Source organism: Homalodisca vitripennis, chromosome X (genome assembly GCF_021130785.1).
Source record: "Homalodisca vitripennis isolate AUS2020 chromosome X, UT_GWSS_2.1, whole genome shotgun sequence".
Classification (NCBI taxonomy): Eukaryota; Metazoa; Arthropoda; class Insecta; order Hemiptera; family Cicadellidae; genus Homalodisca; species Homalodisca vitripennis.
In genome coordinates this window covers 50933270-50958226 of record NC_060215.1, presented here as the reverse complement: position 1 = coordinate 50958226, position 24957 = coordinate 50933270, and the positions used below count along the sequence as shown (strand labels likewise).

Here is a 24957-nt window from a genome sequence, read left to right as displayed (position 1 = left end):
CTAATTACAACATATCACATACAAAATCATGAAATTACTAACAAAAACACTAAATATTGATTAAAGATCCATAATAAACTCGTTTCTAAGTAGTTAACACTATCTCGTGAAATAAATACCTATTGTGTCTCTTCAAAATGCCTAGATGAAGACTATCGTTCTAGCAAGTTTTATGATGTCACTGTGACATTACTGTTGCCAAATAAAAAAATAATTTGTAAGAATAACAGTGGCTTTAAATTGCATGAATAGTTTGTGTCGTTTCTGATTTAAGTCATAAAATATCCCAGATCGAAATTTTGTACTAATACAAATAAATGACCGCCTTCCTGGAACTTTTATTTTTAGAGAATAGGTAAAGAACTTATAAAAGCAATATGTAAGTTAAGTTTGAATTGGATAGAAATTATGGCAATCATATGTTCACTATTATTCCTGTAATAATACTGTAAATTATTTTGTGGACTAAAAATTACACTGTAAACCAATTGAACATTTTTTTTAAATGTTCAAACATTATTTGATTATTCCTAAACTTGTTTTTATAAATCTTAAAGTTGCAAGATGGCTATATAAAATTTGGAAAACGAATGTTCTTATCTTATCTGTTATCCATGATAGGCCTTTCAACATTTTGAATCAGGGGTTAAGAGGTCAAATACGTTATAACTGTCTGATGTGGGTTGGTATGCGGGTTTGTAACACTTGTACATCCTTGTAAGAAGGATAATATTGATATATATTTATATCTTATTTAATGTAAGAAAATTCAATCAGATTTCTTGTAAGTAAGTGGTATTCACATTCACTTGGTTGGTTTAGTCTCAGTTCATGTGATGATTTTTAGACATTTGATATTTTAATTAATTTTCTTGTACTCATTATTCTAATGATCTAACATTAAGTGACCATGTAGCTTAAAAGTGCAGTTCATAGAAATAACAAAGATTTTGAAATCCTGTGTAATATTTTTAATTTTTCTCATTAGAAAACATTCCCTTTATGTTGATTGTCGTAACTATGGTTCTCTATATACTCTTATCTTTATAATTCTGGTATAAAAGGATTTTGACAGAAAGAAAATTTCTCATAGAACTCCTTTTTTTATATGGAAGGAGTCATTTTGCTTCACTTTGCACTTAGTGATAACCAATTGTGGGTATCCAGTCTACTAATTTAATCTTTTAGTTAATCTTTGTCTACACAGAAACTTTTTTCACTATTGTAGCAAGTAGGTAACTCCTTTCTGGACAGGTAATTTAGATTCTGTCCTGTGTGTACATGATACATGCATGCAAACACACAAAAAAACTATTTAATTTTTAAACAAAAATAATTAGTAAATACTCATACATTTAATGGTATACTCATACATTTAATGGCGTCACCAATTGTAAGTTATTATTTTATATTAATACAAAGAAATTAAAATATCAGTAAAATATAATACCTGTAGCTTACATTTTATGGTGAGTTAAATCATACTATATATTTATAAATTTAAAGTAAAAAATGTAAAAATATGGTTTCATAACAAATTTTAAATATTATGTAAAAAAATAGCATAGTTTTAATACCAAAGGCTGCATCAATCTCAGTCATTTGGCCTTTGTTTTATTGTTTAACTACAAATTACATGTCCCTATATTTTTAATACCTTTCCTCAGCTGCAAAATCACAAGAACATCAGCAATTCTCTCATTTATTGCATTAAACATGGACTATTAATTCTATAATGAAGATTACTTGATTCTGTGCGTAAAATATCATTTAACCCCTTCACGGTTTTTGATGTAATATTATAACGGGTACATAAAAGTGTGCTACTGATGAAATATTGCACATCGTTATATTGTTCTTGTTTTATTCTGTTGTTTGCCGTCTACTACATGGCAGCACTACTACTTGGTCCTCTGTCATGAGTGATTGCACCTTGGTGAGTTCCCTGTAGTCGCACAGTGTAGACAGTTGCCGCGTGTTGTTACATGTCACCCATCCTAGAGTATTTTATGGTTTTTTTTTCTAATATTATTGTACCATGAAAATATCTGACACACAAATAGACGATTGGCTTTTTTTGTGTGATGATAACATGTACACGGATAGTGAAAATGAATTAGTGGTCAATGTATAAAAAATAACAAGAATTTGAAAGACAACATAAAATGAGATTTTTTGCATAAGAAGTATATTTCTAAATTCCAGAAACCTGTCTCTGTAAAAAATCAGAAAAACAACATAATTTTAGGTAAAAAACTGTTAAGGGGTTAACATGTATTTTGGAGATGTTAAAATATAATCAAAAACCAAGTTTTTAGAAGCTACAATTGACAGAAAAATCTATGTATGGACATTTAGACTGTGCAATGAAAAAATATTTATTTATATTTATCTAAAAATTTAATGAAAATGTTCAAAAATTGTATTTTATGAACTGTTTAAATCATAACTCTATTATGACTTTCAAGCTGATGAGGTGTCTCCTATGAGAATCTTCATTGATTCTTTGCTGGAAAGAAGCAAGCTGAGGAATACAAACTTGTATTATCAACTAATAAGAGGGAGACAAGTATTTGTTTTGAAGAGGACAATAATTTATAAGGAAAACAAAGTAAAAGGTTACATGCTTACAAATACAGTTTATCTGCTTTTGAGTTCTTCACAAATAAGTACATTGTACAGGTTTTATTTTTTATTTTCATAACATTGTATAGTTTGAAAGAATTTTATCAGATTGAAATTATAATACAGTTTATAGGATTATAAAAACCACTGATTTTTTATTTTAAATATTTCAATAATTGTTTTACGTTTAATATAACAACGTATAACTATAAATGTGGATTGAATTATTGGATTTCTGAAACAGTAAACATGCTATACTATTACATTTTCTGTACAAGTACATGAATGGTTGAATAATACTTTAGATATGAGCCACCTAGTGTATTCTACTTTTTTTTTAAGAATAATAAACGGTTATTTAAACTTACTATTCAAGCAATTTCTCAATAAAAATATAATGAGATGGTCTAATATTGCAGACTTCTAATAACATTTTTTCAGATTTGTATCCTCTTGCTTGTTATTGTCATCGTTGATCTAAATAAATATTTGTTTACTAAGAGTCCAAAGATTATGAATGTTTTTCTTTGGTAGAGAGAGAAACAGTTTTGTTTCTTATCAAACAAACAAATGTCTTAGCGTGCCTTCAATAATAAAGCGTATGTGGTGTTACTTTTGTAAAATTTTAAACAACAAGATCGTGTGTATAGTTGTATTGTTTGTCACTCACAGAATTAAAACATCGGTTTACAATTTCTGGATTGTTTTTGGATAAGCATTTTTTTAATTCAAGCATCCAGAAGCATTTGCACATCTACTAATGGTATCTAAACTTTTTAATAATTTTTTAATCATTGCTTTATGAACAGCCAAAGCTTTATTTGGTAGGAACTTAGAGTTTAAGCATCTCTATACAGTTGAATATCTGCCATGGTATGAAACCATTTTCAAAATTACTTTATAATTTGATCCTGATAAACATCACATCATCATTATGTACATATCTCTTAATTTAAGCAATTTTTAATATATTATTGATGGATACAATAGTGAACATACTATTTTTTGAGAAGCTCATAAATCGGTTAACATGGAGTCTGGGATAATCTAGTCTTAGTTAACAGAGTTTTTGTTGTACTTCAAATTTCAACACTGAGTGTTTGCCTTGAAAAATGACTATAGAACGCTACCCACTTTTAGTGATTTTCAAAACTCGATGCTTAGCTATATTTTGTAAAGATAAAATACCTTTATGGATGGATTCTCTTTGTATTCCATCTTTCTTGTGACACAAAAGCTTTTCAAATTTGTTGAAAATAAAACCAATATATCAAATGTCTTTACAATCAGTTTCTATTAAAAAAATGTCTAAACGTGTTTGTAAGTCTTCAAAATTAGTTTTATGTGCTCAGAATAACTGTCAACTTTTTTTCGTAAATATTTAACTAGATCTTGCAATTTGTCTTTGTATGATATAGTTTAAATATGTTTTTAAACAATATTATACAGGGTGAGTGGCTCTTGTATACAGGGTGAGTGGCTCTTGGTGTGACAAAATTTTTTGGGTTATAATGCAATGTAAATGTGATACAATGGCGGTTATAAAAAAGTCTTAACTCCAAAAATTAGGTCTGAAATGAATTATTTTCAGTTTTTCTAAAAAACCTGTGTTTTTGTACGTAAATCTGATTTTTCTCAGCAACATATACATATGTGAGCAAACTACATCATTTTTAGATTTTCCGTTAAGTTTTCAATTTGAAAAAGTTATCGGTTCAAACGGTAAGAAAAGAAAATTAAGCTTCAGGTCGATTCAAATGGCAAAGTTGCTAAGAAGAAAAACTGAAATATCATTGAACCCCATCTTTTTACCACACCCTGAACACAAGAATGTGTTAAGTGATATTAAAAACTTTGCCATTTAATAGGCTTTAAAATGGTATGCCATAAGACCATAGTTAAGTATTCGGTTACCTACTTTTATCGGTTTGAATATTAAAAAACATGCAAGCTACAAAAAGTTAAAACAATTTAATAACAACTGTATTTAATTTTTATGTTTTATGAAACTGCCTCATAAAACAAGGAATTGAAGATTACAAAAAAGTAAAGCAGTTTAAAATAATTTGTGGATGCTAGTTACGGATTAATGGTCACATCCTTTATTAATGTTTTAATTCCTTATTTTATCACTTTCACCAGTATTGTACATTCATTCCTTATCTTGTTTTGTAAGACCAGTGTCCACATGAATGACTTCTACCTCCAATAAACTATTTTTCTGCTCAATTTAGTCAAGTGTAGGCTGCCATGGAGTTCACTACTCGAGAATACGCTGATATACACTTTATTTACGGGTTTTGTGATGGAAATGCACGTGCTGCCCAAAGAGAGTATCAAGCTCGCTACCCTGATCGCCAACTTCCCAGTCATTCTGTGTTCTCAAGACTCCATCAACGTCTTGTGGAGGGAGGTACAGTTCACAAAAGACCTAACGAAGTAGGACACATTGTTCATGATATAGGATTAGATGAAGTAGTGTTAAATTCAGTTCGGAATGATCCAGAAGTTAGTAGTAGACAACTTGCTAGAGACGTAGGTGTATCACAATGGAAGGTTTAGGACATTTTGCATAAGAATAAGTTCCATCCATACCATTTTACGCCTGTTCAAGGTCTGAAAGCAACTGATTATGCTCCTAGAGTACAAATCTGTCGTTGGTTGCTAAACAGAGACATAGAGCAGCGTTATTTTTTTCAAAAAATCCTTTGGACTGAAGTGTCATTGTTTACAAGAGCAGGAATTTTAAATTGTCATAATATGCACCACTGGGATCAACAAAATCCACACCTGACAAGGGAACAATCCTTTCAAACGCATTTTAGTATTAATGTTTGGTGTGGAGTCTTAGGCGACCAATTGATTGGCCCTCACATATTTTATGGATCTGTAAATGGAACAAACTATTTAGATTTTTTGCAACACAACCTACCTAACCTTTTAGATGGTTTGATCAATGTTGAAAGAGACGAGCTTATATTCCAGCAGGATGGAGCCCCTCCACATTTTAATGCAACAGTACGTCAATGGCTGACTGAAAACTATCCCAAGTGGATAGGATGTGGGGGAAACTGTCGCATGGTCTGCCCGATCTCCCGACCTTACACCTATGGACTTTTTTGTTTGGGGTTTTTCTAAGCAGGAAGTTTATTCCACCCCTGTAAACTCAGAAGAAGAATTATGAGGCAGAATTGGTGTAGCTGCACAAAGGCTTCGGGAAAAACTGTCTTTTAAAATTACCGTAGGAGCAATGAGAAAGCGAGCAAGAGCTTGTGTGAGAAAAGAAGGTCGCCATTTTGAGAATGAACTGCAATGACTTTACTTTTAATGTTTTGTGTCCATGGGGTATTCTAATTTTCATTTACCTTATTGATAATTAATTAACGTTCCATTATTAAATATCTTTACTAATGCTCAAAAATTATATTTATTATACTGTCCTATGACTACTCAGTGTTGCTGAGAAAAATCAGATTTACGTACAAAAACACAGGTTTTTTAGAAAAACTGAAAATAATTCATTTCAGACCTAATTTTTGGAGTTAGACTTTTTATAACCGCCATTGTATCACATTTACATTGTATTATAACCCAAAACATTTTGTCACATCAAGAGCCACTCACCCATGTAACTCATAATAGCCTTCTAGATTAATAAAATGTAAAACAATGTTTGAATTCACAGTTTTCAAAAGTTTTATGACACTCAAGTTTTAAGGGTGAGAATGAGTCCATGAAAACTCTTTTGTGAGGAGACCAAAGATCCTCTTATTTAGTCCTAAGGTGTTAAAAAGCGGTTCATCAATATAAGGTGATAAGTAAATTATAGTGTCTAAAAAATCCACTTTATATGGGATAGGATTGAAAAATGTTTTGTGGGTTTCTTCTAAAATCAAATACAGTTGTTACGCTTCCAGAAATTGTCAGCTAGTAAACATGAGATGTTATTTTGAAAAAATATATTATTTATGACTTGACTTAATACATGATAAAATAATTACAGGTATACCGCAATTCAATTCAATAATGCTTAATTCAAGTTCTTAATGACATGTTCTGATACTTCTCCTTATCAGAGACTTGATGAGAGCTTGATTGGCTGTATAAAATGTGTGGTGTCACTACTAACTGTATACTTGTATAATATATATTTTAAATATTCACTCAAATGAAACTTAATTGTACTTAAGTTGAATCTTGATAATCAAAATCAAAAACACCTTTATTTACATGATCATCAAGATACAGTAATGGCGTCAAACAATACAAAGTGATATTAAATAGACTTTACAGTAGTTATAAAATTTAGTTATATATGTTAAAAATGTCTTGATCAGTCTTCTTCCACTACAGGAACTCGTCAAGGCTGTAGAAAGGTCGCTGCAGTAACCATTCAGTCAGGCTTGATCGTAAGCTTTTTCCCTGAGTGCGTCTTATGTCTGTTGGTAAGAGATTGTAAAATTTTGTTCCTGAGTATGAAGGCTTCTTCTTGTATAGGGTTGTCCGATGTAGAGGCGGGATATAGTTTGAAGTTGTTCTTGTTCCATAAGTATGTATATCTTGACCTTTAATCTGCATGCTTCCGTCAACATATAACACTACTTATTGATGTAAAGAGCTATTACTGTTATAATTTTCAGGCTTATGAATGCTCCTCTGCAGCTATATCTAGCTTGTAGCCCATACAAGCTACACACAGCTATACAAGCTATACAGGATTCTTATGGCTCTCTTTTGTAGCAGGAGGATACAGTGTAGGTTTCCTGCTGAGTTTCCACCCCAGGATGCAAGGCCATATCTTATATGAGATTCTACAAGTGCGTGATAGGCAATTTTTGAAGTAGCTTGATCAGTTGTCTGTTTGATGCGCTTTAAGGCATACAGTGAGGTGTTGATTTTGGTGGTAATACTATCAGTGTGTTTGTTCCAGGACATGTCATCGTCAATGATGTCTCCTAGGAATGTTGAATTGTTCTCCCTCATCACTTCTGGCAGTGCTGCAACTAAGTCTTTTTTCTCACCAAAGGCTAATTGTTTGGTTTTGTTTTCATTAACTACTAAGTCATTGAAGTGTCAGTACTGGTAGGCCATATCGAGTGAAATTAATGATTGAACAGCTAGGGTATCTGCAGATTTCTCAGCTAGCGGTACAGCAATGTTGTGTCATCTGCGTACATTAAGGGCGTGCAGTGTTCTCCCAAGTATTGAGGCAGGTCATGGGTAAAAAGAATAAATAACACAGGGTCCAGTATTGATCCTTGAGGAACGCCCCTATTTGTTTGTTGGTAGAGGAGGTGATCTGATCTTTTTTACTGTTCCCTTGTGTGTCTGCCTTAACTCAACAACTTGCTGGCGTCCTTCAAGGTAACTTTTAAACCACCTCAAAGCTTGACCTTTGATAACTAGTTGTTGAAGTTTGTTTAGTATTAGGTTATGTCCGAGGCAGTCGAAGGCCTTGCTAAAGTCAAGTAGGATAGTAGTCACTAGGTTTTTCTCTTCTAAGTTGTCAATGATAAATTCAGCAAACTTGATTAAGGCAGAGGATGTGGATCGTCCCCTGATAAAACCGTGTTGCCCTACAGGGAGAAGGTTGTATTGTTTGCAGTGGTCTATTAGTCGAGTGAGTACAATTGTTTCGGCCACTTTTGAGAAAGTTGGTATGAGAGAAATTGGTCTGTAGTTACTTACTTCTAATTTGCAGCCCTTTTTAAACTTTGGATAGACTACTTAGTTTTAGCGCTGAGGGGAAGCATCCTTGCATCAGTGATTTATTTATTATGTTTATGAGTGGAGGTATTAAAGTGTCACTGCTATGTATTATTAGTTTTGTTGATATGTCATCTAATCCAGAGGAGGGCTTAGATTTAACAGATTTTATTACAGCTTTGATTTAAGTTTCGTCTGTGCATCTCAACTGGAGCATGTCATGTTCAAATGTTTGGGTTTCTGAAACATTGTGTCTGTGTGCTACTTTTGGCGCAGAGGCCAGAGTCTGCTCAGCAACACTGGTGAAATAAGTATTGAGATAGTATTGGTATCTTTGGTCTTAACTCCATCAACATTTATTTCCATCTGGGCGATTTCAATGTTTTTACTTTTCCTTTGACTTTTTATTGTTTGCCATGCAGCCTTTGATTTGTTTTCTGCCTGTTTTATATAATCTGCTGATCCTTGGCGTCTAAGTGATCTAAGTATAAGGTCATAATTATTTTTAGCTCCCACCATTTCTATCTTGATTTCATCTTGTCCAGTCAACTCATAACGTCTCAAGCATCCAAGATAGACTTGTTTTAAGCAGTTGGTTTCTTCATTCGCAAATGTTAACTTTATTTTTTTTTCATCCAGTCGAGCAGTTGGTGTTCTGTAGACTCCCATTACAAAGAAGTGTTCTTTACCAAGTGTTATTTTTATTACTGCAAGTTCACATATAAGTTCTTTGCTATGGTAGGTAATGTCCAAAGGTTCCACATGTTCTTTCAAGTCTTCGATTATATAAATTGCTACCCCTCCTTTCCTGTGGTTGAGTCTTGAGAAATGTGTTTTAAGGGAGTATTTCGGAAGTCTTGTGTTTTCCATTTCACTTTCTTTCAATCCATGTTCACTGAGTATGACTATGTGTGGTTGTGTTTTGTCAAGTAAATGTATTAGTCTGTCAATTTTTCCACTCTTAGCTCCAATTTCTGGCATGTTTTGATGGAGTATGGTTAGGGATATTTCAGTGGCACTTGAGTAATTTCTAAAAAAGTACATGAGTTGATTGTTCTACTGCTGTGATCACCATCTGATATCCTGTTTATATTAATTGAAATTTCTTCTAAATATTTCTTAAAAGAGTCTTCATAAGTTTCATTGTTTTCAAGTTTTGTAGCTGTAATCGGGGGGGTATTTTGAACTCGAAACACACCATACTCTCTTGTATTTTTAAAGTTTGCTGAGTTTGTTTGGCTTGCATTTTTATCTTTTGTGTTTCCTTGGAGTTTTTTATTTTTAGAAACTTGCAGAGAAATGCTGCAGAAATTATCTTTTATTTGTCCTGGTTTTTTCCAGCTGTACTCGATTGGTGGAGAGTTTAACATTTTTGTACTGGAGATGTTCTTCGAGTTGGCTTTACAGGCGCTACATAGTGTTTTACATGTTGCCGGGTCAGAGTACAGTTTTGCAATTTTGAGTTAGCGCTTATTTCTTGCTCATCATCACCTAGTCTTTGTGTTACTTGATGCGTCTTTACTTGTTCCATTTGTTTTTTTATTGATAAGTTATTTTATTGATAACTCAAACCTTAAGATCAAGGAATAATTCAAATTAACACCTTCACTTCTAGTCTACACTGAGTGATAGACCACACTCAATTTGTTTCTCCGCTGTAAGGCATCTGCCGCAGTAAACATGTTAATAAATATTTTGAGTAAACAAAGTTATGGGTACTGATGGTGAAAACCACTGATTTCTTGTTATAGAGGGCCCAGAGGTTATTGAACTTACCTAGATTGTGTTTCTGGGCAATAAACTTGCTTACTTATTATTTTAACTGGACCTCATATGTATGATGATTTATGATGTGATGTATACTATGGAGTCAAAGTATAAATCATATATATGTTGTACCAGTCCAAGTTTAATAATTTAGTTCGTATATCAAATTGTCAATACCCTTTTTACACACCAAGTATATACAGGGTGTGTAAAATCTCTGGAAATATTTTAACATTTTAGGAATCATAGAACACAAGTTTGGTTATGTTAAAATAAAAAAATACTTTAATTAAATTGTCATCATAAGTATAGTGTCACAGTTGTAATGAACTGTTATGCAGTCAAGTTTTACAAATTGTAGTCAAAGAATTCATTCATGGTATAAAAGGGTTGATCTTGTATCTAGTTATTCAGGTCTCGGGGTACTTGTTGCTATCCTTCAGTTCATCTGTTTTGGCATTCCACATTTTGGCATCAATATAGCTTTTCTGTGGAACTATGCCAATGCACAGGTAGGCAGTATTTGTTTACATGCCTGGTGTTGTAATAGTGAATTTGTGATCCACTTCTAACTATTTCCGGTTCCTTAATGTGGACATGGGTTATTGTCTCCAGGACATGCAAGTTAGCCACTGTGAGAATATTTGATTCTTGAAAGGCTCTTCTACAGGTTTCTCTAGACTGCAGATTATACAGAATTCTTACAAGAATGCAATGCAGGTTTCCAGCTGTAGTGCTCCCTAAACTGCAATACCGTATCGAAGGTGCTACTCAAACAACGCTTAATACACTGTTTTAACTGTCATCATGTTACATCCTTTATTTGTCCTATAAAAAACAGGTCCGTACTTAATTTATTACGGAGAGAGTTAATGTGTGCTATCCATGGAATCAATCATGGCCATCAATGTAGGCATAGGCCTACAAAACTCTTAAGCCAAAAACACACCCGTTACCTAGGCCTTCAGAAACTGTAAATAGTACCCTAGCTATAGCTACATTAAATGTTCAATTTATGAAAACCAAACTAAATGTTCTGTCATTATTTATTGAGGACTTAGATCCTAATGTTTTATGTGTTACCGAGCACTGGCTGCGGGAATGTGAGTATGAGCTATACAATAGACTCTGTAATTTAACGTTGGCTAGCGTGTACTGCCGTCAAGCCTGCAAACATGGAGGTTCTGCAGTGTATGTACATTCCTCAGTTAAACATAAAGAAATAAATGTTCTACAATTTTGTGAAGAATTAACCCTGGAATTGGCGGCAGTGGAGCTCTTGGATAGCTCTGTTATCGTGATGTCGGTGTACCGTTCTCCGGATGGAAATTTCATTGACTTCTTAGAACGACTGGAGGACTGTTTGAGTTATCTCTCTCTTAGAAAAAAGAAGATTGTGGTCTGCGGAGATTTCAATATACATCTGGAAACCCCATCCACCGAGGAAAGATGCTTCACAAACCTTGGCTTAGCCAAGGTCTATTTGTGGCAAATAGGCTCCCTACCAGAGGTCACTCTTGTCTCGACACTATGGCTACAAATATTGACTCATGGGACTATAATGTCTCAGTTGTAACCCCTATGGTCGCTGACCATGACGCGGTTGTGATGGACTTAAACTATCCGTGCTCAGCCACATCTGAAGGTAAAACTCCTCCTTCAGGGCATGAAGACTACAATTTTATTAAAAGGACAGTCAAAGATGACCAGCTACCCCTGTTATCTTGGCAATTAGGACAACTGGACTGGAGGAAGGAAATGCCTGAATCTACTGTTCTGGAACCGGAATCCTGTTTCAATTCATTCTTCAACTCATTCATGTTTGAATTTGACAATCTCTTCCCAGCTAAAACACTTAGTGGAGTTAAGAGTAAAAGAACTAGGCCTACTGCCAAAATTGTGGACAAAACATGGTACACGCCGAAATTGCGTCACCTTAAGTCTCTTGTGGTTGCAGTTCATGATCGCTGCAAATCTGCCAAGTCAGTGGAAGAACAAATCAAACTCTACTCGACCTATCTTAGAACAAACAGACTCTACAGGTCGAAGGTTACTGACGCAAAAAGGGCCCACAATGTACAGTTCATTGAAAATTCCCCAAACCCCTGCAAGGCTGCTTGGGAAGTGGTTAACGACTCTAGATCTAAAAAGCCTAAAGTTGTCAGTTCTTCGAGTCCAGACTCCTTTAACAACTTTTTTGTCGACACTGTAGAAGAAATTGTGTCAAGCATACCAGCTGGAGTACAGGACCCGTTAAATTTTAGAACTATAAATGCCGAGCATGGCCAGGGCCCTTGCCTGAGCCAATGGAAAGAGGTGACCCCATCAGAGGTGGTCAAAATTGTTAAAAACTTCAAAGCATCAAGTAGCCCTGACATCTACGGAATGTAATCATGCAATGTATTAAAGGCGGTGATTGATACTGTGGCGGTTCCTCTGTGTACAGCTATAAACAGCTGCCTTAGACAGGGTGTTTTTCCTGCCAAATTGAAAGTTGCACGTACTGTGCCTATCTTTAAAAAGGGAAATTCAGAAGACATTGCAAACTACAGGCCTATCTCTGTCCTCCCGATAATGTCTAAGGTGCTAGAAACAATTCTAAAAACTCAATTGACAAATTTCTTTGAATCTCACCTTCTGTTGGGAGATCACCAACATGGCTTCAGAAGAGACCGCTCCACCACCACTGCTCTTCTGTCTTTGTCTGCGGAAATTATCAGGGCCTTTGAGGATGGGGATTCGCTGGCCTTAACGCTATGCGATCTGAGTAAGGCTTTCGACTGTGTGCCTCATAGAATCCTACTTGATAAGATGAAGAAGTATGGAATAAGGGAAATTGCTCTACAGACCCTGGAAAACTACTTGGAAAACAGACGCCAGATAGTCTCCATCGGTGGCGCAACATCTAGCAGCAGGGAAATTATGCACGGCGTCCCACAGGGCTCCGTACTGGGACCATTGCTGTTCATCATCCTGGTCAACGACCTCAGACTAAACGGCCAGGCATTACTTTTTGCTGATGATACCACACTGGTCTCAAGAGGAGGGTGCATGGATGAAGTTCTCAGAGATGCCGAAGATCTGCTGTCTGTGGCAAAAATGTGGTTTGCAGCAAACAAGCTGAAATTAAACGAAGATAAAACCCAGCAGATATTGTGCACTTTGAAGCGGACAAATCCGGAAGATAATGTGGAGGCTGTTAAGCTGCTTGGTTTTTGGCTTGATCCTAAGCTGGATTGGAATCAGCATATAACGCAAATCTGCACAAAGCTCTCCAGGGTAGTTTTCCTTCTCTGGAAACTCAAACATGTAATTACGGAGAAATACCTTGAAATTGTGTACCATGCACTTTTTCACAGCCACCTGTCCTACGGATTGCTTCTCTGGGGACATGCCCCTATGTGTGGTGAGGTATTGCTGCTCCAGAAGAAGGCTATGCGCACCCTAACATCTGCCAAACACCTGGACCACTGTCGTCCGATCTTCAGACGACTGGGAATTTTGACAGTATATGGGCAGTACGTTTTAAACTCGTTGTTGTACGTAAAAAATAACCAGAAAAATTTTACCCAAAGACAAGACGTTCACAACTACAACACCAGAGGAGCAAAAGCGTTGAACATCCCGAAATGTAGACTGTCAAAGTCCCAAAAGTGTTTCCCCGTAGCAGCATTGAAACTCTTTAACAGCCTACCTGAAAAGAAAAAAGCGTTGAACAGTTTAAAGTTCAGAAGTGAAATCTACAACAAATTAATAGAAAGGCCTCTCTATTCACTCACTGAGCTGGATGCGACGCCACTCTTCTAGTCCCACCTTCCGGGATCAACCAAACTGACGCAATCTATCTGGAATTCCAGTCATCGATGAAGACTTCAAGTATCATGAGGGTTACATCAAGGTATTTTGTAATTGTAATTTCTTCTAATTCGGACAGTCCTCTGGTGTTCTTGCTTTGCCTACCCAGGACTAGCTGCTTGGTTTTACTTTTTTTTGTGTTATTTGGTATTACAACAAGATCGTTGTTCTGTTGGCTACGTAGCCGGAAAACTGTGACTGCAATTCTGTATATTCCTAGGGTGGTTAATTTCTTTAGTAAGTAGTCATGATCCAAGCAAACAAAAGATTTGCTGTAGTCTAGAGTAAGCAGTTTATGTATTACTTTTCCTTTTTCTTGTTGATCTAATAAAAAATTAGGCTCCATTAGGCTGATTAGTGCTGTACTTGTAGATTTCCCAATGAATGAATGAATGAATGTTTATTGTCATATTACATCTTACAAGATCCAGCTATGCTGGTAAGACAGATGACATAGTCAGAAATTTCCCTTTTTTCAGTCTCCCATCGTTAGTACTAATAGATTTAACAAGATTCTAGCTAAAATGATTTGCTAACAAATAAATAAGCTCTATTCTAAATAACAGTATTAATATTTTCAGCTATGAATAAATTAACTATAAACTAATTAACAGTATTAAAACCTATGTCAAACATTTATTTTGTAAAGCATTCCTGAGTCAGATAACATTAAAATTGTAGTACACCATTCACTTCATTGTTTATTACCAATCTGGAAACCGTATTGATTCATCAGTATTTTAATTGAGAGCTGATGGAATATCCCGATTACAACTATTTTAGTTAAGATGGGTATTAATGATGTGTGTCGATAGTTATCTGCTTGGATCACTTGGCCATTTTTTAATGTCAGGCATACTTTGGCTATTTTTTAACTGAGGGAATGATTCCTGAACTAAAGGACTTGTTTTTTGTTTGTAATAACTACAAGAAGGCCTATAATTTCACCCTCACAAAAATTCAATAATTTGGGAGATTTATCATTATATCTGGCCAGCTGAAGTTTTAGGCTGCATTGACCTGATGATTTTAGATATATATTACCTAAACATTGTTGTTAAAACAATATTTTGGGTGGGGGTGGGGTTGTATTAAGGATAGGTAATGTTAAATGTCTTCTTACATTTTGCTTTTTATAGCTTCTTCTGTAGTAGTTGTAAACAAATTGTTTAAATTATCTGCTATCTCTACTGGGTTTGTTATATTATGCCCTTGAACCTCAAGTTAAATTAGCTGGGTCAGTCTTTTCTTTAGGTTTTATTTCCAGATGGTTTTTTTCGCCTATTACTGGAGTTTGCAATATTTCTATATTGATTTGTTTTCTTGTATGTTGTAGTTGTAAGTTAACTAACATGCTCCTTTTAGTAGTTATTCTTTTGCGTTCATTTGTACCACTCGCAAGGCATACATTTTGGGCTCTCAGGAAGCAATTTTTTAATTCTTTGCAGTAGGATCAGTGGTATCATAGTTACTTTTTATTTTTTACTTTATCATATGTTAAATGGCATGTTTGATTTAGTACGTGCTTCAGTCTTCTTTTTCTGTAATTATTTTAACTTGAGTAGGTTTTTATTGTTGATAGTCTTCTTTTTAATGTATTGCCATAGTTGGGTGACATTCAATGTTAGATGAAAAATACCTTTTTTTCAGTGTTATTAATACAAGTGTAATTAAATTTTGTACCAAAGTAAAAGTAAATTACTACCTAATGTAGTGAACAGGCAAAATATTTAGTAAACACTAAGTACATTTCATTGCTCTAATAATAATCCAATAACTGTGTGTAAACGAATTTATGTTTGGTCTAGACAGCCAACATTTATGTTTGTATTTGTAACAGCGGCAATGACCATATGCACAAATCTAGGATATTAATTTAGGTGTTGTTGAGAGTGAAAAAAATGCTGTAAATAATCTGGGAATAATTCTGGTGGGTTTTATTAGTTAAACTTTTATTGTATACCTCATAATAACATGCTCTTTTACTATTAAAGGAAACTTATTTAATGTACATTAATCAAGTCCATCCTTAAGTAGCAAACCCATTTAGATTAAGGAAACCTGGGTTTTTATAATATATTTAAATGATATTATTCATATTGATTTAATAGTCTTTGCCAACCATATAAGAATCGTTTATTTCCTGGGGAATTCTTGCTCTTTTTAAACAATTTACAGATTCACAAACTTGAACATTCACATTACCTTCAGACAAATTAGGTACTGAGGAGTACATTTAACATTTGTAGTTCTATATAGAACAACTTGGTGTGAACCTATAAAGCTGGGAACAGTTTTCCCCAACCAACCCTCTGGATACACATTTTATTATTTTCTGTTGTGTTTAGTTTGCAGTGCTGGTACTGTAGCTACATCATGTGATTTCCCTGTTATACAAATAATATCCTGCCCAACTGCTTTATTTCAGTCTGGCGATGTTATTCACGATAACCTATAGGTTGTTTCCATGTGTGCCTTGTGTATTATGATACAAAAATGTACCTTTTGTTGGTAATGTAATTTGAATATAAATACGATTTATTATAGGTAAAAATAAAAAAAAGAAATACATAATGTATTACTTGGTGTTTCACAAGGAAAACTAATTGTTTTGTAAGTTATTAACACAGCTGAAGTTAAGACATCATTTATGAACTCTAGCTGTATTAAATTATAATTAATCAATAATTAAACTTTATTAAGTTCTAAATAATCAACACTATCTCTGTTGCAGCTTTCTTAAGCAATAAAATAGTTTAAAATGTGTTTTAGTGAGATTTTAGATACCTGTAACTTCCATGTGAGAATTCTTGTATTTCTTGCATCAGTGTGAGTTATCAACGGTTAAATCTGATCTTTATACTGCTTGTTAGCTTATTAGTTTAATTGTCTTAGAAATATATTTATCCATATATTTGTATGAAATAAATACATTTTTGTAAAATTCAATTTGTTTTTAGGTTGTTTGTGGTGTCATGGTTCCTGGCTCTTGAACACTTGGATGATCAGCCTGTTACAGAGGATGAGAGAATGGAAGCTCACCGTCTCTACAAGCGACCTCTGTTAGAGCGACTGATAAACAAGGAGCCTGTGAGAAAAAATTGCTAAAAGTTTGAGTGGCGTTTTAGGCTTGGTGCAGAGACATAACCAATCAAGTGGTTTAAAATCTTCTTTTGTTTGAAGATTTTGAGGCCCAAAAACTTTAATTCAACAGTATTGTTTATCGTTTATTGACATTCTTTTTTTTTACATTAACATAGAGATAAAAACAAGTGTCATGAAAATATATTGTTAAAATTCAATAGTTAAACTAAGTCAGTCCATTGATAAAATTCATAAAGTTGGTCATTGAATTGAAAGTAATCTAGGTTCAACCTGGAGTTCTTCTAAGCATAGGTAGACGATAGATACGACGATGCTCTGCCACTATTGACTGTTGATATGGATGGTGCTTGATGTAATAAAGCCGGCAAAAGCCGGTCACCAGAATCTGTTTGGTTGTAGTTTAATGAGGATCTCTGTCAGTAAGTTTTAGTTCAATGTTGTCCAATGGAAATTTAGAGTCCAAGGGATGGCAATTTTACAGTTCCAGCTAGTGCAATTCAGAAAACAATGTGAAACCTTTCCCAACACATTAGCAGTTTGCCTTTATAGATATCATTTTTTTAACTTGATTTAATTCTGTTCAGGGTTAGTGGTTTGTGACATTTTAATATTTTATACCACTGAATTTGGAAAGTACTGAGCCCTAAAATAATAAATTAAGAGGTATGTGAACCTTTTAGGAAAGAAAGAAAACAATACTGTAAACCAAAAACCACTGCACCGTGCTGGGACATTTAGGGAGCTGGCGGGGCAGGCAGCTTTGAAGAAAGTAAGGTTCACTGTAATTCTTCTGCACCTATTCAGTGTTCACTCTATCGTAGTCCCAAGCGAAGAGAGCGAGATAACCCCATTCTAGAATAAAATAGACAACCGTATAAGTACAGACAGTTAGAAACTACAGAAAGATCCAGAAATGAGGTTAGACACCTAGCATTAGCAGACAACAAGACCAGTCGTAGCCAAGATTAGAAAAAAAGGCTCGGCACAGCTACTGGCCTGACCACTGACCAAAAAAATAAAAGCGGCAGATGCCACATCCTCCCCCTCTACTCCGGGGAGTAAAAAGAAAAGAAATAAATCTCTCAAAATGTTAAGATAAGTGAAAGGAAGGAGATATTTAAAACTACATTGATATCAATGGTTCAAAACACTGTCGTCAGCAAACAGCTAGAACTTACATCAGTATGGATCTCCTGCACAAAGAGTGCAATAAGCGAAGACTAGCATCTATTTTGACTGACCACTCCAGTCAAGAATAAAATTACTATTTAAAGAGGCGGGAGGAGAAACCTAGTGGTAGTAAGATTACTTAAACAGTCTTGTAGTCTCAGTGGTAGCTACCATTATTTAAAAGATCGAAAGTGTTGACATCAGGTTGGGTATTCCTTCTTACAAGTATCCAATACACTTGGTGGTAAATTCTAAAAAAGGTTTTCCAGTAAGGTTGGGAAGGAAAACCTTTTTTCACACAGCCATTGGCATTTCCTAAGTCTCCACCATCTAGGTATTTCCACTCCGGAACCCAAGGGCCACTTAGGTACCCAAATGGAACCCCGAATTGGTGGTTGGAATGCCTTTAACCACCAGGAGAGTATTACTCCAGAATTAAAATTCTCTAATGTTTTTGGATAGGAAGAGTTGTAAGGATGAAGAAACCACCTCAAAGCAAAATTAAGTCTGAACAATTGACAACCATCATATCAACAGACCTGAGCTTGTGTTGGTAATAGAACATAAGTAAAAACCGAGTACTGGCAGAAATAAAAAATGGCCTGTAGTCTCCTCCCCCTACGGAACGACAGAGAAAAAAATGGTGGCTAGTGGGATAAAGTTTAAGATAAAGATAAAGTTAAGATAAAGGGCAAGATAAAGTTTAAAGTTTAACTTTTCTGATCCATACTAGTTTAAACTTGTAAAAGTTCAAAAGTTTGTTTGAGCTCTAATTAAGTGTTCCCAAAAGAATTAATAATGCACAATAAAATCTTTATAAAATTATCAGAGAAAGGAAATTATTTGGTTGTGGAACAATTACAAAAATACGCAAGAAAAGTTTAACTTTCAAAAAACATTTTTGGCCAGACACAGTGTGAAGTGTGAAGCCAGTATAAAAAAAATTAGAGGACCAAAAACTAAAAGACTAAGGGCCCAAAATCCAAAAGAACTAAGAGAATAATAACAAATAAACAAGATAAACTTTCAAGAGTAAGCAGTAATAAATAGCTAACAATGAAATACACAATAAAAACAAAATATATGAGCTGAAGCACCTAACAGCTTAAGAGACAAAATATATAGTCTCTAAGACACAACAGGTTCCAGACACATGTTTTCGAACTGTCTGCACTTGAAACAACTGGTCAGTGACAAGTTGTGAGGAGAAACCAAAATAAGTGAACAAACCCTTGTGTAAAAGGTTCACTGTAGTGGTAGCGGTAGCATTTTTAGCTGGCAATGTGTATTTAGAATGTGTATATAAAAGCATCAGTGTTAAAAACCATTTGTGGCCTTTTTTTGTTCGAGGAAGGGGTCCTACATAATCCACAAACATCCGGTGGAAAGGTCTCGTAGCCAGTTGAGAAGCTAAATGTCCCAAAATTATTAAAACAAACCAAACTTAACAGAATTAGGCCTAGGCAACCATTGGTTGCAAGAAATACTTGGCTCAGACCAGCAAACTGGCTAAAATGCTACCTCATAATGTAGAGTGTAAAAAGTTTTTACAAAAATATTTTTTGAATTAAAAAGAAGTATCAAACTATGATTTAGCTCTCATTGTTGACAAAACTTCTACTCGCTCCTTAGCTGTCCATGTTAGAGATCTGGTACGAATATGTGACACTACCATTTCATATAAGAAAATTGTTGCTTTTACCTGTCGTAAATCACAATATTTTTATACCAAGAACTTTTGAACAAATATAAAACACAATTTGTAAAATGTTCTACAAGTTGAACCAGACTGCTCTATGAACTGAATGTAATCTTAGAGAATAACAGTCTGAATCAAGTGAAAAATATTCTGGGACCTGGTCTCTGCCTTTTGAAGAGTTTTCTGCATATGTTATATCTGTATCTATGTGAATGACACAAATTATTTTGAACAATTGGATATAATCAGAGTAAAGTTAAGGAAATTGTCGCTTTTACCTTTCTTAAATCACAATTTTTTTTATAGCAAGAACTTTTGAATAAATCTAAAACACAATTTGTTACATTTTCTACAAGTTTAATCAGACTGCATCATAAACCTAATGTAATATTGGAGAATAACAGTCTGAATTAAGTGAAATATATATTTTCTTAGCTTTGGTACTAGAAAAAAATTATCTCATAATATGCACAAACTGGGAATAAATTTTATTAAGTTGTTGACTAATGTGTATTAAATATTTTTGAAGACATATTACAAGCCTGGCTGTTTGGCAGTACTATTTATTTAAAAATGTAAAGATATCTCAATTAATAATTTTAATGTTAGTGCTATATCACAGTAAGCTAATCACTCATGTGAAGTTTAAACAATATATCTCAGACCTAAGTGCAGTAATTGCCAAAAATCCAGGCTTGCAATAATATGTCTCGCACTATATTGTTATTGTTAATGTGTATGTATAAAAATATATAGATATATTTAACTATTTTTACTGAAGATTATGAAAATTATATTTTATTATTATTATTATTAGTTATTTCTTTGAAATTATGTGTGTACTCATTGTATAAAACTGAATAAAGGTGTTATTGACTTTGACTTAATCTTTGGTACTATAATCATTCGTTATGAATATTTAGATATGATTGAAAATTTATTTTGCTTAACAATTTTCATGTAAAACTTAAAAGATTAGGGAGTTTTAATACTTTACAAATAAACAATGTTAGTAGCTCAATATAAAAGTGATTGTAATGGTTATGGTGAAGCGATGAAAATGCAGCCAATACACTGCTCATTGTTGAAATTGCTCAGTATGGCCAGTTACAAAATTATGCTAAAACAACCAGTGTTTTTGATGGTCCTCATAGAAAACTAAAATTTTCAAGATACTGATGTCGTTGTAAATCATCAAAAATGGTTTACTGCTTAATTATGGTAACATGGGCTGTGTTCTGGTATTCCTCATGGAAAACTATAATAACTGAGTTCATGTTGGTGACACCGTTGTAAGTCAACATGTGTGGCTGACTACTTATTTATTTCTTTGTTTAAAGTTTGTTATTGAGGATGGATGATTTGAAAGGTTAGTAGGATTTCAGAGCTTTGTCATCATAATAGCTTTCAAAAAGTATAACACAACGTTTTAAGGTTTGAAATTCACCCTCTTGAGGTTAAGTGGTAGAGAGGACTTTATAGTCCTAACTTCACTTTTAACCTGTTGAGTCCCGGGTTGTTGCAGTTATCCTTGCTGACCCAGGTTTATCCTGGCACTTGGTTGTTATTGTGCATTAGAGTTATTATTTGTTCCTGGAATATTATATATCTAGAATTATTATTTATTTAATGTTATTGATGTTTCTTCATTTGTATATACATAATTTTAGTGTGTGTATATATATATATATATATATATATATATATATACAGGGTGTATATTATGTCTGGAAACACCCAAATATATCCTTTAATAATTTAAATATAAATTTGAAACCTCTTACAATCGTGATAGAGATTGGGCAATCTACTTTTTGGAACAATGTTTTTGTTATGTCACACCAACGGGGACGTCCTGCCGAGGGTATCGTGAATATTCTTAATGGAAGCCTATACCTTGTGATACATAATTTTAAAGGTAATAGCTTACTGAATTGAATGCCACAAACCGCATCTCAAGGGAATTATTCTATCAGAAAATAGAGCATTTTTAGTATTGAAAATTTACTGATGTTCAACAATGTAATTTTAACATGGTTCTTGCCACAAAATGTGTTACACTAATTTTTTAGCATTTTTTAAATGTTCAATTAAAATAAAATAAACAATTTATTTTTAAGCTGGTTTCATTAGTACAAATTTACCAGTTTTTATTACAATGAATAAAACTTATGAGTCACTTTCTCTGATTACTTATGAATCTGTACTTGGTGTTTTCCAGTCAGCAGGAAGGTTTAAAGAGACAAAGGTCACTAGCCTATGAGAAACATTATTGTGTTATTAATCATCTGGTCTACAGGTTTCAGTTTGTTGAGCATGGAGCTTTCACTAGACAGGTCTAAGCTTGGGAATTACAAATGGACAAAGGTCATATCATTTCCTGTCGAGTTAATCAGTGTCTCTGAAGCATTGCTGTCAACAAGTTATCTAATTACAGTAGTTCAGTTTTTATTTGGCATTTTAATGGAATTGTCTGAAAGAGAACGAATTACTCTGTTGATGATGCGAGGATATGGCGATCGTCAAAGATCTTATCGGGAAGTTTGTAATTTGTTTAATGACACTTTCCCAGAAAGGAATCCCATAAGTGTTTCAACAATATCAAAAAACTATTGAGCGTTTTGAAATGACAGGGAGTGTACGTAATCGGCCAAAGTCGGGTAGGATACAATCTGCAACAGATGAAGAACATGCACTAGATGTTTTGCAAACATTTATTGAAGACCCACATACATCGCTCAGAAAAGCTGCACAGCAACATGATATGCACCCTATGTCTGTGAGTAAGATTTTGAAAAATTAATAAATACAAACCATTTAAAGTTCATTTAGTCCAACAGTTAAGTGAGGATGATTACGACAGAAGAGTTGAGTTTTGTGAACTTGTGATGCGCAAATGTGATGACAATAGAGATTTTCTGACCAACATACTATTTTCTGATGAGGCAACTTTTTTCCTAAATGGCAATGTTAACAGGCACAATTGCCGTTACTGGGCTAGTGAAAACCCACATTGGATTACTGAGTCCCATTCACAGCAACCACAAAAACTGAACGTATGGTGTGGAATTTTAGGTAACAAAATTGTTGGACCCTTTTTCATCAATGGAAATTTAAATGCCGAACTTTACTACAATATGCTCCAAAATGAAATAATCCCAGCTATTCAAATTGCATCAGGAGAATACTTTGATAATGTATGGTTTCAGCAGGATGGTGCTCCACCCCATTATGGGAGACAGGTAAGAGAGTATTTGGATTTAAGGTTTCCTCATAAATGGATTGGCCCGAAGAGGAGAAATCGAATGGCCTCCAAGATCTCCGGATTTTGTCACCAATCGATTATTTCCTATGGGGTCATTTAAAATCCAATGTTTATAGAAGAAAGCCTCATAATTTGGAAGACCTAAGAAACAGGATTATAGAGGAGATTGCTTTGATAACTGAAGAAATGTTAGGCAACTCTGTCGAATCATTTTACACAAGATTGGCTCATTGTCAAACCGTAGAAGGAAACACAGTTTCGAACAATTGCTTTGACACCAAATGCAGGTAAAACGTTTGTTGTAAGACTTTTCTAACAGCATACATTATTTTCTATTTGTAATAAGAAATCAATAACATAAGTATTTCCATAATTGTACTGTAATAAAAACTGGCAAATTTGTGCTAATAGAACCAGCTTAAAATGAAATTTTTGTTTTATTTAATTGAACATTTAAAAAAATGCTAAAAAATTAGTGTAACACATTTTTGTGGCAAGAACCATGTTAAAAATTACATTGTTGAAACATCAGTAAATTTTCAATACTAAAAATGCTCTATTTTCTGATAGAATAATTCCCTTGAGATGCGGTTTGTGGCATTCAATTCAGTAAGCTATTACCTTTTAAAATTATGTATCACAAGGTATAGGCTTCCATTAAGAATATTCACGATACCTCGGCAGGACGTCCCCCGTTGGTGTGACATAACAAAACATTGTTCCAAAAAGTAGATGCCCAATCTCTATCACGATTGTAAGAGGTTTCAAATTTATATTTAAATTATTAAAGGATATTATTTGGGTGTTTCCAGACATAATATACACCCTGTATATATATATATATATATATATATATATATATATATATATATATATTGGTTCATCAAGGATCATAATTCTCACGTTTACGCAAAGCCATATTTACGTTTGGCGTGGTGTGTCCAAGAAAACGTGAAATCAAAAGGCTTGCAAGTGGCCGCAACCCTGCGCTGACGGGCTATGATAGCACACTTGTCTCGGTTGCGACTGTGTGGCAGTGGAATCCAAAAGGTTAATAAAGTAATTTTTCATTTTATTTCAGAAGATTTTCTACAAAATGAATACACTTTATTCTGTATTAAAAAGTTACTGTTTTGTGTAACATGCAATGAGATTTAAAGTACAATATATAAATGAGTGAAAAAGTAGTGGTAGTGCCAGATGAATGAGTCAGCTGTTTCCAGGAAATAGTCCCTACTTCCTTCTACCCATGAATGCCTAATTTCACTGTGTCAGTGGCAGTTTAAAACTATTTGTGTTTTCCTGATTTCCAGTAAGCCTACTTTGTTTTGATATTACCTCCTCAGAGAGAAAAAATTATATAAAATTGTAAAGGTATGAATATTGATGCCATTCATGCTCTTAACGCATTTTGTTTTACAATTTTCTTGGTGTTTTACAACTATTTTGAGTGAAATGTGATTATTTTATAATTTAAAAATACAATTATATTATTATAATTTTTAATTATTTCGAAAAATTAAGCAACACATTTAGTGTATAATTTAAGCAACATAGTTTGGCAGATAAGGTAAATATAGTGTTTAGTGATCCTTTAAAATATTTTGTAATTTACATCGAAATAATCTCATATGAAAAGATTGTTGTATCTAATGGTAAATACACAAGTACACTAACTAACGGTTTCACGTTAATTAGAACGGTTCTCATTTTTTTGTGTTAGTTGGTTATTTTGTAATAACATTATTGAACTATGAAAGTAAAA

The 24957-nt window shown here is 33.9% G+C and overlaps 1 protein-coding gene across 2 annotated transcripts in view; it reads left to right on the top strand.

Moving 5' to 3' along the window:
* LOC124368989 (leucine-rich melanocyte differentiation-associated protein-like) overlaps positions 1 to 20814 on the top strand; it is a 30894-nt gene extending 10080 nt beyond the window's left edge. For both annotated transcript variants that reach the window (XM_046826576.1, XM_046826578.1), the window contains exon 4: positions 16914 to 20814. In XM_046826576.1, coding sequence (XP_046682532.1) covers positions 16914 to 17061 — 148 coding nt within the window. In that variant the 3' untranslated portion in view covers positions 17062 to 20814. The remainder of the gene's footprint in view (positions 1 to 16913) is intronic.
* Positions 20815 to 24957: the final 4143 nt, after the last annotated feature.